General features: G+C 41.8%; 1 protein-coding gene across 2 annotated transcripts in view; it reads right to left on the bottom strand.

Moving 5' to 3' along the window:
• Positions 1-15,359, bottom strand: part of CD4 (CD4 molecule) — a 42,094-nt gene that overhangs the window by 3,662 nt on the left and 23,073 nt on the right. For both annotated transcript variants that reach the window (XM_030321565.1, XM_030321566.1), the window contains exons 4-6: positions 2,647-2,805; positions 1,962-2,243; positions 258-593 (exon numbers count right to left, since the gene is read on the bottom strand). In XM_030321565.1, coding sequence (XP_030177425.1) covers positions 258-593; positions 1,962-2,243; positions 2,647-2,805 — 777 coding nt within the window. The remainder of the gene's footprint in view (positions 1-257; positions 594-1,961; positions 2,244-2,646; positions 2,806-15,359) is intronic.

The raw sequence follows: 15,359 nt of genomic DNA, 5'->3' as shown, positions 1-15,359 counted from the left end.
GGAGCTCAGTCAGGATCATAGAGGGTTGGCTGAAGGCAGAATTAGAACCCTGGTTCTCAGCTCATGCCCTTTGGGGATTCTCAGCAGATCCCACCCCAGGCCGGCTCATGGAGGTCAAGGAAGGACATGGGGACTCCAGTCTCAGTTTGAAACCAGAAGACCCTGGATCAGCTCTGTCGGGCCACCGGGCCTGTCCTGCTGGGCCTCACCCCTCCACCTTCGGCCCCTCCCCTCTGCTGCTCGGCCTAACTCCTCACCTCTCATCACCACGAGTTTTACTTCCTGCTGCAACTGTCCCTTGTCAAGGACCAGGGTCAGGTTTCCAGAACCGGCATAACGAGACAAAACGTTGGGCAGGGTAAAGCGGAGCGGGAGTGAGTCCATCATCTGGAGTTTGGAGTACTGGTCAACCTCTTTCACAGATAGCTTCTTGTTCTCCAAGGTGAAGGAGATCCAGAGCAGGGAGGAGGGAGCCCCCTCTGCCTTCCACCTCAGCTTCCCCATCAGGTTTTCATCTTCGAAGTTGAGCGGGAAGGAAAACTCCACCTGCTCCCCTTCTTTCGCATAGACCGTGTTAGAGACCTTCTGGAAAGCTGGAGGTGGGAAGAGAGAGAAGCTGGGTCAGGAGATAGGAAGATGAGGGTGTATGGGGTAGGGAAGGGCATGTGGTGGGGGCAGCAAAGAGATGGAAGGGGGCCGAGTGAGTTCAAACACTTAGGTTGCTATTTCTGGCCCTTAAATTCCCATCTACCTCTCCAAATCTCTCTAGTCTCTCCACCCCAGCAGATTCCCAAGGCAGCACCTCTGCCCCCTGGAAGCCCTCGTAGAACAGCCCAGCCACAGGGTCCGCTCTGTTCTCAGGATCCCTGGAGCACAGGGGATGTTTGGCATGTGCTACTTAGGTGTATAATTCATCAGCCTTTGTAAGATAAGAGCAAATGCCCAACTAGGGCTTACTATGTGCCATGCACTGTTCTAAGTGCATTACATGAATCAATTCTCGCTGTAACACTACAAGGGAGGTATTATCACAGCGAGCATCATCTCTGAAACCAAGGCACAGAGAGGTTCAGTAACTGGCCCAAGGTCCCCCGGTGAGGTCAGAGCCAGGACTTAAGTCAGTCTGTGCACTTAGCCACCACATTACATTCCCTTGTGTCACATAAGTACAGAGGGCAGGATCTGGGGTGGGACTTGCCTTCTGGGCTCTTGGTACCCGGCATCCCCCAACCAGGGTGCCTGGCTCACGATTAAAATTTTTTTTTTAATGTTTATTCATTTTTGAGAAAGAGAGAAAGAGAGACATACATGAGTGGGAGGGCAGAGAGAGACGGAGACACAGAAACTGAAGCCGGCTTCAGGCTCCAAGCTGTCAGCACAGAGCCCAACGCGGGGGTTCATATGGGGGCGGGGGGGGGGGGCAGATCTGAGATCATGACCTGAGCCAAAGACAGAGGCTTAACTGACTGAGCCACCCAGGTGTCCCCCACCTCCCCCGCCGGCTCACGATTTAAAGGAGCAATGTAGAATTTCATCAGGGCTGGCTTGCTGGTGTTAGGGTCCCTAAGTAAGTGGATTTACAACTTAGTGGGACTGGGGAGCTGAGACAACAACGAAAACAGATGCCCTTAATGTTGTTCCTCCTTTGGGGCCTCCTCCAGGGGATTTGGAGTCCCTCACATCCTTACATCCCCTGTCCCTTTCCTTCTTCCATGCCCACCGCCCTGAGGGGTGGCTATTAATCAGCCCCTTGAGGAAGAGAGGGTCCAGTGTATCCCTCAGGACATATTAAGCTCTGTGGGGGGGGGGGGTGAGGTGGGAGGAGAGGGGGAGGAGGGGCTGGCCCTAGCCTCCCTCTGTTCCCCAGCAGCCGACCCAGGAGCAGAGCAGTGAGAGCGTGGGGAGGATCTGCCTGCCACTGAGGCAGAGGGGAGACGGCAGGGGAGAGGAGCCCCTCTTACCCAGCACCAAGATGTTTGTGTTGAACACCAGTGTCTTCTGGCTCTGGGAGACAGTGCATGTGCAGGTGCCACTCTCCTGCAACTCCAGCTGGGACAGTGAGAGGCTGTGGACCCCACTCTTGCTTTTATTCCCTGGACCTTTCCATTGCACCGAAGGGTTACTACCGGAGGGGCTCTCCAAGGTCAGGGTCAGGCTCTGCCCTTGCAGCAGGTGGATGCTGGTGCTGGTGCTGCTGCTGCTGCTGCTGCTGCTGCTGCCACTGGGGTCCACCTTGGCAGTCACTGTGGAAAGGAGCAGGCCACCTGTGTCACATACACACTATCCCCAAGGGGAGGGAAGAAACCAGGAACCAAGAGTGTCTCTCCATCACCCCTGCTGACACCTGTGGGTCCATCCCCACCCCCACCCACCCAAGGCAGAGTTTCCTCCTTCTCCTCCTCTCCCTCCCTTTCTTCTGTTGCCTCTCTCCCTCCTTCCTCTGCCCCCTGCCCCTTCCCCCCCGCCCAGGTTTCTTCCTCTCCCATTGCCTGACCCAAGGCCTGAGGAGGATTTGAGGAGATGTGGTGGCCAGTCTGACCTGTCTCTAGACTGTTGAGGTACCACTAGCTCAGGGCCTGGTTTGGGGGCACTAATGGGAGTCAGGGAGGGAGGCAGCCTGGCTAGGTGGTATCCCCGTGTACTCACAGCCGAACACCAGCAGTTCCACCTCTCTTTTCTTGTCCTCCACTTCACAGGTGTAAATCCCTGAGTCTTCGATTTGAAGGCTCTTGATGACCAGAGGAAAGGATCCTTGGTCCCACAGGATTTTTTTGCATTCAAAGCGAGTTTTCAGCTTGGAGGAGCCTGGGAGCAGAAGCCACGTGGAGGAGGTTGGGGTACCCTGAAGACACGACATAGCCGGAGAGGGCAATGCCCACAGCCTTTCTGATCTCAGTCGCTAACTTTCTGCAGAATCTGTCCCTAATCCGAAAATCCCAAATGGAGAGGAGGTCCCATCAACATTCACTTAATTGGCCAGGACAATGTCTCACTAATCCAAAATAAAACAAGACCCTTATTTCAAGACCACCAACTCCTACATGCCAAGTACTTTCCACGCATCATCACAAGTGATCTTCACAATGATTCCAAGAAGTAGGTACTGTTTGGCTTGTTTTGTAGATAAGGGAACAGAGGCTCAGACTCTTACTTTACACATTGCTGGCAGGAACATAAACCAGTACAATTTCTTCGGAGGGTAATTTATAACATCTACCCGAATTATAAATGCACATACAAAAATAACTGTCCACCAGGAAAGAATAGGTTAAGTAAATAATTCACCCATTCAGTGGAATGCTGTACAAGAAGGAAGCTCTTTCACGGTTAAGAAAGGAATAATAAATAGTTAAGACACGTCATTAACTAAATCGAGCAAGATATTGAACAGGCTACCATTTGTTTAAAAAGGAGGGAGAAATCTGTCTATCGATATCTATTTCTCTATCATCTGCCTTGTATAGGAACAAATATTTCTAGAAATGAATGTAAGAAAATGGTAACTTTGGTTGCCCCTGGGGAGAAGAAGTGAATATCTGTGAGACAGGTGTGGAGGAGGGCTTTACACTTTTCTACCTTTGTTTTTTTTTTTTTTTAAGTTTAATTATTTATTTTGAGAGAGAGAGAGAGCCAGGGAGGGGGGAAGAGAGAGAGAATCCCAAGCAGGCTCCATGCTGTCAGGGCAGAGCCCCGACTCGAGGCTTGATCTCATGAGCATGAGATCATGACCTGAGCCAAGATCAAGAGTTGGATGCTCAACCAACTGAGCCACCCAGGCACCCCACTGTTTTCTACCTTTTAAATTTGACTTCAACAAGTAGCAGAGACAGGATTAAAATCTGGGCCTCTTGGGTATAGTATACAGTACTGTCTCTGGAAAGTTCCCCAGACAGGGACAAGTGGCCTCCTCCGGTCTCTTCTTTCAGTATCCAACAACCATCGCCATGAGGAAGTTCTTCTAAAGAGAAGAACTAATCACTTTCTGGGTGTGGCTCCAGAATTCCTGTAATGGACGGCTGTAAAGGCTAATCTTACATAGAAAATGCAGTTTTTACTTAGAATACATGTTTAGAGGGATGGGGCAAAGGTGGCTGAGAAAAAAAAAAAAAACCCTACCCTCAATGCCTTGGGCTCTACTTCTGTCTCCCTGAGCAGTCACGGGCCCTCTCCCTGTTTCTACCTGGTGTGCGAGACTGGGTGTCAGACTGGCCTCTTGGCCCCTTCCCCACTGCTCAGTCTTCTCCTCTTTGGGAGACCTTTCCGGTTGAGCTGTAACCCTGGGCTCTCCCTCAGCACTCCCCCAACCCCCTTGCCCTTGATGCTTTGGGAGTTCCTTACCTCTGGCTCTTTCCCTGGATCTGCACTTGGCTTAGTTCTCCAGGTGCTATGAAATCCTGCTCCACTCCATTCACAGTTTACCAAGCTTCTTGGAGGAGTGCTCCCCTCTGGTTCTGCCCCCTTTTCCACCTTTTTTGTTCCCTCCTCCTATGTAAGCACCATTTCCTTTTCTTCCTCTTGGGCTCCTCTTCTGACCTCTGCATTTAGGGGTTACCCCAGATCCTCTCCCCCATTCCTACAGATGTTCTAAATTCCAGGGCACCCCCTGTCAGCGCTGCAGCTGACTCCCAAATTGATATTCCCAGCCCCAACCTCTCTCCTCAGTTCTGGACCCACATTTCCAGTGACCCAAGGGATAACGTTATTTGAAAATCTTGCCATCACCCAAACTCACTTGGTTGAAAATGAAGTGTGTCACCCTTTCCCTAAAATAACGCTTCCTCCTTGCTCTCCTTTTCCTCTTCTGGGCCCTGTCATGGCCCTGTTACTTGTGCAGGATGTCACATACTTTGTTTTTTTGTTTTTTTTGTTTGTCGTTTTTAATTTGAGAGAGACACAGAGCATGGGCAAGTAGGGAAGGAGGCAGAGGAGAAAGAGAATCTTAAGCAGGCTCCACACTCAGCATGGAGCCTGATGTGGGGCTCAATCTCATGACCATGAGATCATGACCTGAGCTGAAATCAAGAGTCTGACGCTCATGAGGCTCAACTGACTGAGCCACTCAGGTGCCACAGGACGTCACGTGCTTTGAAAAGGAGATCACAAGGTGGTGTGGAAGGTCTAAGAGTACGGGTGAGTCTGGAATACGTCGTGGAGAAGACCTGTGTTGCACCAAATCTTAAAAGAATAGGCAGCGGGCCAGAACAAAGATGAGGAATGAGCACATCCAGGAAGTGGAAATGCTCCAGGAAAGTGGTAGAGGCAACCACCTCAAAGCAGTGAGGAAAACCCCCGGGTGTCCAGGTTTCCAGGGGGAAGCTGTGGGAAGTGGTGCCGAGGTGGTGGATGTCTGGCAGAGCCTCCTGGGCCTGGTCCAGTGGACTAGGGAGCGACAGGTAAAAGGCATTGCTTTGGAAGTCAGTACTGAAGCGGGTAGAAGAAAACCAAAGTAGGAGGGACTGGGAGCAGAGAGAATTGCCAGGAAGCTTCCACTGTAATCCAGGTGGGAGTTCTGTGGCCTTGGCTAATGATGGTGCCATTCTCATGGGAACAAAGATTGTTAAATAACAAAAATTCAACCGAGTGAATTGTAGGGATCTTACTGGCTTCATAATCCAGCCATGCAGGGGGCAGCATCCCATCTAGCAAGTGGAAGGGAGCTCCCAAGGGCTACAGAAAAAGAAAGGTTTTTAAAGGTAGAAAGGAAATGGAAAAAAGGGAAATTATTAGGGAAGAATCCATTGTTTTAGGCAAGATCGCCTTTCCTAAGGAAAGCAGAAGGGGTGCCTCAGTAAATATCCTGGTGTTGACAAGGAAATTCCCATGCTGACTGGTTAAAGGTTACATTTCTAGGGGGTTGAAACGGCAGTTAGGTTAGGTATTAAGTCTTGGTTTACTGACCAGGGGTCTTAACCTAAGTGACACCATTTTGGGCCTGTGGTTCTCACTTTAACAAGATGAAACAGAAAAACACTTTCAAAGGAAGGAATCACCATCGTGGATGACTGATGGGAAACCAGAGATTGAAGAAGAGAAAAATAACCTCTGACTCTCTGGTTCAGAAATTGGGGAGGTCAGGAGAGTGAAACTGCCCTTGTCAGAGATCAGGAAGTTGGGAAGGGGAACAGTTCTGGAGGAAAATCAAATCCTAGGAACAGAACAAAAGCACTCACACAAAAGACAGGAATTTTTAGAAAGGAGCACCTTGTTTCAACCCCAGAGGCAATCAAAGAAATGCAAATGAAAACAACAGTGATATATTTTTCAACTGTCAAATTAGCAAAGAAAAAAAAAGCATTAAATACTACTACTCAGTTCTGGCAACATGCAAAAAGCACACAGTTAACTGGACTTAGTGTAAACAGATGGAACCTTTCTGGAAGCAATCTTACAGTATATGCCATCCATTATTAAAAGTTTATATCTTTAATCTCATTTCTAGAGCATTATCCTTAAAACAATAATTTAAAAATGCAAACTAGGGGCGCCTGGGTGGCTCGGTCAGTTGAGTGTTGAACTCTTGATTTTGGTTCATGTCATGATCTCACAATTGTGAGATCCAGCCCTGTGTTGGGCTCTGAGCTCGGTGTGGAGCCTACTTAAGATTCTCTCTCTCACCCTCTGCCCCGCCCCCCTCTCCCCCCCAAAATAAAACTTAAAAAATAAAATAAAATAGCAAACCAAAATGTAGATACAAAAAAATAGTGTCGTCAATAGGGTACAACATTAGACCAAAAGATAATGGCTGTATATTAGAGTATATTAATTTGATGGAATATTAGGTTAGCACCAAAATAACTAAAATAATTTATTTTTCTTTCTTCCTATTTAACCCATCCTCTCCACCCACTTCTGCTCTGGTAACCATCAGTTTATTCTCCATAATTAAGAGTCTGTTTCTTGATTTCTCTCTCTCTCTCTCTCTTATTTTTTCCTTTTGCTTGTTTATTTTGTTTATTAAATTCCACACATGAGGGAAATCATATGGCATTTGTCTTTCTCTGATTTATTTCACTTAGCATTATACTCTCTAGCTCCATCCATGTTGTTGCAAATGGTAAGATTTCATTCTTTTTTTATGGCTGAATAATATTCCATTGTATGTATATACCACATCTTTATCCACTCGTCTGTTGATCAATGAATCACTTGGGCTGCTTCCATATCCTGCTATTGTAAATAATGCTGCTATAAGCATTGGGGTACATGTATCCCTTTGAATTAGTGTTCTTGTATTCTTTGGTTAAATACCTAGTAGTGCAATTACCAGATCGTAGGGTAGTTCTAGTTTTAATTTTTTCAGGAACCTCCATATTGTTTTCCACAGTGGCTTCACTAGTTTGCATTCCCACCAACAGTGCAAGAGGGGTCCTTTTTCTCCACATCCTCGCCAACAGGAAACTGTTGTTTCTTGTGTTTTTGATGTTTGACTTAGCCATTCTGATGTGTGTGAAATGATATTGCATTGTAGTTTTGATTTGCACTGATTTGCATTTCCCTGATGATGACTGATACTGAGCATCTTTTTTTTTTTTCTCCCTTTTTTTCTTCCCTCCCACTTCCACCTGGCTGCTAACGGAGTGTCTTTTCGTGTGTGTGTTGACTATATCTGTCTTCTTTGGAGAAATGTTTGTTCATGTTTCTTGCTCAATTTTCAACTGGACTATTTGGTTTTTGGGTGTTGAGTGGTATATATGTATTCTTTATATATTTAGGATACTAACCATTTATGAGTATGTCATTTGCAAATATCTTCTCCCATTCAATAGATTGCTTTTTACTTTTATTGATTGTTTCCTTCACCATGCAGAAGCTTTTTATTTTGATGTAATCCCAATAGTTTATTTTTGCTTTTATTTCCCTTTCCTCAGGAGACATATTTAGAAAGAAGTTGCCACAGCTGATGTCAAAAAAGTTACTGCCTATGTTCTCCTCTAGGATTTTTATGGTTTCAGTTCTCACATTTAGATTTTTTTTTAATTTTTAATGTTTATTTATTTTTGAGAGAGAGAGAGAGTGTGTGAGCAGGAGAGTGGCAGAGAGAGAGAGAGAGAGAGAGAGAGAAAGAATCTGAAGCAGCCTCCAGGCTCCAAGCTGTCAGCACAGAGCCCAATGGGCTCAGACTCATGAACGGTGTGATCATGACCTGAGCCGAAGTCGGATGTTTAACCAACTGAGCGACCTAGGCGCCCCAGTATTGAGATTTGAGAGTTGTTTACATATTCTAGATACAAGTCCTTTGTTGAATAGGTAGTTTGCATATATTTTCTTATATTTTATAAGTTGTCTTTTCCTCTTCTTAATAGACTTTTGCAGAGCACAGTTTTTAATTTTGATGAAGATCAATTTGTACATTTTTCCTTTTATAGATCATGCTTCTGGTATCAAGTTTAAGAACTCTTTGCCTAGTCTAGATCCTGAAAATTCTCTCATATATGTTATGCTTTTATACTTCACATTGAAGTTCATAGTCCAATTTGAGTTAGGAGTTGTTGTTTTTTTTTTTTTTTTTGTACTTTTTAAATGTTTATTTATTTTTGAGGGGGAGGAGGGGCAGAGAGAGAGAGACACACACACAGAATCCAAAGCATCAGCGCAGAGCCCAATGCAGGGCTCAAGCTCACGAACCAAGAGATCATGCCCTGAGCCAAAGGCAGACCTTTAACTGACTGAGCCACCCAGCAGCCCCTTGAGTTAGTTTTTATTTATTTATTTTATTTTATTTATTTTATTTTTTTAATTTGTTTTTTCTAACGTTTATTTATTTTTGAGACAGAGCATGAACGGGGGAGGGTCAGAGAGAGAGCGGGACACAGAATCTGAAACAGGCTCCAGGCTCTGAGCTGTCAGCACCGAGCCCGACGAGGGGCTTGAACTCACAGACTGTGAGATCATGACCTGAGCCGAAGTCAGACGCTTAACCGACTGAGCTACCCAGGCGCCCCAAGAGTTAGTTTTTAAATATGGTGTAAAACTTAGGTCAAGGGTTGTTGTTGCCAATGGTGGTATTGTTTTTACTTATGGATGTTCAATTATTCTAACACCATTTGTTGAAAAGGCTATCTTTCCTTCAATGAATTGCTTTTGCACCTTTGTAAAAAAATTTTTTTTGTTGTGCATATTTGCAAGGATCTATATCTGGGTTCTCTATTTTGTTCCATTGATCTATGTGTCTACCCCTCCCCCAATACCACACAATTTTCATTACTCTAGTTATATAATAAGTCTGAAAGCAGATAGACTGATTTTCCATACTTTATTCTCCTTTTTCAAAATTGCTTTAGCTCTTTGAGTTCCTTGGCTTTCCATATAAAGTTTTGAATAATCTTATTTACATCTACAAAAAATCTTGTTGGGGCTTTGGTAGGAATTGTGTTAAGCCTGTATATCAATTTGGGGAGAATTGACTTTCCAATGTTGAATCTTCTGATTATAAACATGGATGTCTCTCCACTTATTTAAATCTTTGACTTGTTTCATCAGTGTTGTTTAGTGCATGTCCTGTACGTGTTTGTTACATTTACATAAGTATTTTTTGAGCATTTGTAAATGCCATGTACTTTTAATTTCTGTATGCACACATTCATTGCTAGTATATAGGAAAATAATGGATTTTTGTATGTTTCGCTTATATTCTGTAACCTTACTAAACTCACATATTGGTTCTAAGAGGGTTTGTTTTTTAATATAGATTCCTTAGGATTTTCTACATAAATAATGACGTCATTTGCAAATAGGAACAGTTTTATTTCTTCTTTTTTAATCAGTATTTCTTTTATTTCCTTTTCTTGCCTTATTGTCCTGGCTAGGGATTGCAGTACTATGTTGAATATGGGTAGTAGAGCAGACATCTTTGCCCTATTTCTGATCTTAAGGGAAAGTATTCAGTCTGTCATTATTAAATAAAATGTTAGTTGTAAGATTTTTGTTTAGATGATTTTTAAATGTTCTCTCAATTTAGTATACTTTTATTTTTCTCTTGAGACTTCACTGTTGACCCACAAAAGCTGTTGTTTTCAAGTATTTGGCGATTTTCCTGTTACATTTCTGTTATGGACTTCTGGCTTGAATACATGTGGTCAGAGAACACACTGCACAATTTCAATTCTTTTAAATTTGTTGAGGTGTATTTTATTGGCTCAAATATGGACCATCTTGGTATATGTTCTGTGGACCTTTGAAAAAGATATGCATTCTGCTGCTGTAGGGTGGAGTGTTCTAAAAATGTCAATGAGATCCTGTTGATTGATGATGTTGCTGAGTTCTTCTATACCCCTGCTGATTTTCTGTGGAGCTGTTTTGTCAGTTGTTGGGAGAAGGGTGCTGAAGACTCCAACTACCGATGTGGATTTGTCTATTTCTCCTTTTGGTTCTACCAGAATTCCTTCACATATTTTGCAGATCTGCTGTTTGGTGCATACCAATTTAGGATTATTATGTCTTCTTGAGGAATTGACATTGCCATTATTATATAATGTTCTTCATTGACTCTAATAGTTTTATTGATCTGATATTGACTTTATCCAATATTAATATATTGATTCTTGCTTTCCTTTGCTCAATGCTTGCATGGCATACCCTTTCTCCATCCTGTTACAGTCAACTCGCCTGTGTCATTTTTTTAAGTGAGCTTCTTTCTTCCTTTTTTTTTTTAATTTTAAAAAGAGAAAGAGAGTGTGAGTGGGGGAGAGGGGAAGAGGGAGAAAGAGAGAAGATCTTAAGTATGCTCCACACTGAGCATGGAGCCTGACACAGGGCTTGATCCCACGACCCTGGGATCATGACCTGAGCCAAACCAAGAGTCGGACACTCAACTGACTAAGTCATCCAGGTGCCCCTGATGTGAATTTCCTACAGACAACATATTGTTGGGTTTTGCTTTTTAATCTACTGTGTCAACCAGTCAACCTGTTTTTTGATTGGTATATTTAGACCATTTACATTTAATGTAATTATTAAAAGTTAGGGCTTAAGTCTGCTTGTTCTGTTTTTTGTTTTCTTTTTCCTGTCTTCCTATGGGTTACTTAAACATCTTTTTTTTTAAAAGATTTATTTTTATTTAAGTAATCTCTACACCCAGCATGGGGCTTGAACTCTTGACCCTGAGATCAAGAGTCACATGCTCTTCTGACTTAGCCAGGCAGGCACCCTTTGAATGTATTTCTGTAACACATTTTCTTAGAAAAGTTTTAGTTTTACAAAAATATTGTGAAAATGATAGACTTTCCATGTACTCTATACCTAATTTCTCCTATTATTGCCTTACATTAGTATAGAACATTTGTTATAATACATCAATATCAACACATTTTTATTAACTAGCCCATACTCTACTCAGATTTCCTTAATTTTTATCTAATGTCCCCTTTTCACCCCAAGATCCCATCTAGGAGACCATATTACATTCAGTTATCATATCTCCTTTGGCTCTCCTTGGCTGTAACAGTTTCTCAGACTTTCCTTGTTTTGGATGATCTTGACATTTTTTGAGGAGTACTGGTCAGTTATTTTATAAAATGTCCCTCTATTAGGGGGATTTGTCCAATGTTTCTCTCTCTCTTTTTTTTAAGTTTATTTATTTTGAGAGAGTGAGAGAGAGCATGGGAGGGGCAGAGAGAGGGGGAGAGAGAATCCCAAGCAGGCTCTGCACTGTCAGCACAGAGCCCTATGTGAGAAACACAAACTGTGAGATCATGATCATAGCTGAAATCAAGAGTCAGATGCCCAACCGACTGAGCCACCCAGGTGCCCCTCCAATGTTTTTCTCTTAGTTAGACTGGGTTTATGGGTTTGGGGGAAGAAGATCACAGAGATAAAGTTCCATTTTCATTACATGTCAAGGATACATACCATCCATGACTTATGACTGTCGATTTTGATCACCTGACTGAGGTAGCGTTCTTCAGGTTTCTCCACTGTAAAGTTATTCTTGCCCCCTTTTCCATACTATATTCTTTAGAAGTTAATAACTATGCACAGTTCACACTTAAAGAGTGAGGAGTTAATGCTCCACATCCTTGAGAGCAGATTGTTTACATGAATTATTTAGAATTCTTCTACATGGGAGATTTGTCTCTTTCCCCCATTTATTTATTTATTCAATCAATTATTTTATCAGTATGGGCTGATAGGTATTTATTTTATACTTGGGGATGTAAACATTTTATTTATTTATTTATTTATTTTGAGAGAGAGAGAGAGTGAAGGAGAGGCAGAGAGAGGGGGAGTGAGAGAGGGAGAGAATCCCAAACAGGTTCTACAATGTTGTCACAGAGCCAGACGCAGGGCTCAAACTCATGAACTGTGAGATCATGACCTGAGCCAAAACCAAGAGTCAGATGCTTAATTGACTGAGCTACCCAGGAGCCCCTGGGATGTAAATATTTTTAAATATGTTTTAGAATCCATTTTAATTTATCTGTGGTAGTTTTGAGTGTATCTCTTTGTATATTTTTAGTGATTAATCTAGGTATTACATTATATGTATATATAACCTATCACTTAGTCTACTTGTGTTATAATTTTACCTTATGTCCCTTTACATCTTTTTAACATCCCCATTTATAATTAGTTACCTTAAATATTTCTCCTACATACATTTAGAAACACATAGATAATGTTATAATTTTTGTTTCAAATGTCAAACATAACTTAGAAAACTCAAGAGGAAAAGGAAAGCCTAATATATTTATCCATATATTTGTTTACTTTGTTCTTTCTTCTTGATATTCTAAGATTCCTTCTTCATTATTTCCTTTCTGTTTAAAGAACTTCCTTGAGCCATTCTTTCACGGTAGGTCTGCTGGCAACAAATTCTTAGTTTTCTTTCATCTGAAAGCGTCCTGACTTCTTCATTCCTGAAGGATGGTATAGAATTCTGGGTTTACTGTTCTCTTCTTTTAGTATTTGAATAATATCACATCACTTCCTGTAGACTTGCATGGTTTCTGATGAGAACTCTGTTGCCATTTAAACTGTTACCCTGTAGGTAAGGTAGTCAATCTTCTCTGGTTGTTTTGAAGACTTTTTTTCTTTTGTCTTTAGTTTTCACAAATTTCATTGTGATGCGTTTTGATATGGAATTCCTTTGGTTTATCCTGATTAAGGTTTGCTCAGCTTCTTGAATCAATAGGCTAACATCTTACCAAATTTATGGCATTTTAAGCCATTACTTTTTTTCAGCCATTATTTTTTAAGTATTTTTTCAGTTCCATTTTCTTTTTCCTCTCCTTCTGGGACTACACTGACACAAATACTAGATTTTTTGTCATAGTTCCACAGGTCCCTAGGCTTGGTTCATTTTTTTTTTTTTTTTAGTCTATTTTCTGTCACTCAGATTGCACAATTTCTGTTATTCTGTCTTGTAGTTCCCTGATTCTTTCCTTTGTCCTTTTCATTTTTCTGTTGGATCTATCTGCTGATCTTTATACTTTGGTTATTATATTTTTCAGTTCAAAATTTCCATTTGTTCTTCTTTTATCTTTTTTTTTTTTTTTTTTTTTTTTTTTTTTTTTTTTTTTCAACGTTTATTTATTTTTGGGACAGAGAGAGACAGAGCATGAACGGGGGAGGGGCAGAGAGAGAGGGAGGCACAGAATCGGAAACAGGCTCCAGGCTCTGAGCCATCAGCCCAGAGCCCGACGCGGGGCTCGAACTCCCGGACCGCGAGATCGTGACCTGGCTGAAGTCGGACGCTTAACCGACTGCGCCACCCAGGCGCCCCTAAAAAATAGTCTAGGGGTGCCTGGGTGGCTCAGTTGGTTGAGTGTCCAACTCTTGATTTTGGCTCAGGTCATAATCTCATGGTTCATGAGTTTGAGCCCCACATCAGGCTCTGCACTGATAGTGTGGAGCCTGCTTGGGGTTCTCTCTCTCTGCCCCTCCCTTGTTCATACACACCTGAGTGCTCTCTCTCTCTCAAAATAAATAAACTTAAAAAAATAGTCTAATAATTGATTGTCCCATCATTATAAAATGTTATGAGGAAGTAAGTTAAAAGCTATATACAGCATGATATCATCTATTTAATAATATATATATCATATTTTCCACACTAAACAAAGCCCAGTAGGAAATAAATAAAAATGTTAACAGAGGATAGCTCTCAATGGTGGAAGTATGCATGCACTTGATTTGTTTCCTATTTATTTACTTATTTATTGGCCTCTGAGGAAAAGGGAATCTTCATCATTTATTCTTTTTTGCATTTGCCAAATATTCTGTAATGAGCACATAATACTTTTTAAATCTGGAGGGGAAAAAAACCAGCAACATCAATAAAACTTGGCTAAAGGAAGTAATATACTGGAAGGTGCAAATTAATATGTAGTCAAATCTTACAGCAGACACCATTTGAGAGAAAGTTGTATAACAGAAAGATATCTAAAGATCAAGCTGACCTGGCCCATCAATATTGCTTCTAGGAATTTATCTTGCAAAGACATTTGCATATATGCCCAGAGATGCAAGGTTTGATTCACTGTTTGTGATAGCAATAAACTGAAAACAGCCTAAATGTGCAACAGTATGGGATTAGTCAAATAAATCATGGTCTAATTATGAAAAAGAATTATGCAGTCCCTGAAAATAAATGAGGTAGAAATATAGACAGATATATATATATGTATATATATATATATATACACACACAAACACACATATGAAAATAGAACAACCTTCAAAATATCTAATTTAAAAGAAAAAAAGCAAGGTTAGAAACACTATACAAATTCTTCTTTTGTTTTCCACTATATTATATCCCCGGCACCTAATGTAGAACATTACCTAATCCTTGTAGGCACTCAATATATACATACCCATATATACATACGCATATATGATGAATTTATTATTTTATGTAAGAAAAGAAGGAACGGTATACATATATGCATAGATCATCTCTTGAAGGAAACACAGAAACTGGTTAAAAGCTGCCTCTGGGGAAGGGAACTGAGAAATTGAGGATCAGGAGTAGGAAGGAGATTTATTGTCACATATTAAAAATGAGACAATAAGCCCAAAATGGAGTCACTTATGCTAATCCCCACATCAGCAAACCAAGACTCTCCTAGGAATGTAATCTTTAATTAGTGAGTCTGGAGCTACCTGGTCAGCACTAGTGAAGAAGTCTGCCTGATACACACTCTCTGTCCCCCTTAGGAAGGTGACCTTGCCTGAAACAAGAGTTCTTTGCTGATAAACTTCCTTTTTTCTGCCCTCTCTCTGCCTTTAAAGCCTTTCATTTTCTATAGCTCCTTGGAGCTCCTATCTATTTGCTGGATAGGACGCTGCCCAATCCATGAATCATTGAATAAAGGCAATTAGATCCTCAAATTTACTCAGTTGAATTTTGTTTTTTCATA

The sequence above is a fragment of the Lynx canadensis genome, chromosome B4, assembly GCF_007474595.2.
Source record: "Lynx canadensis isolate LIC74 chromosome B4, mLynCan4.pri.v2, whole genome shotgun sequence".
Lineage (NCBI taxonomy): Eukaryota > Metazoa > Chordata > Mammalia > Carnivora > Felidae > Lynx > Lynx canadensis.
The sequence above is the reverse complement of the archived record's forward strand: the minus strand, read 5'-3'. Positions and strand labels throughout refer to the sequence as shown.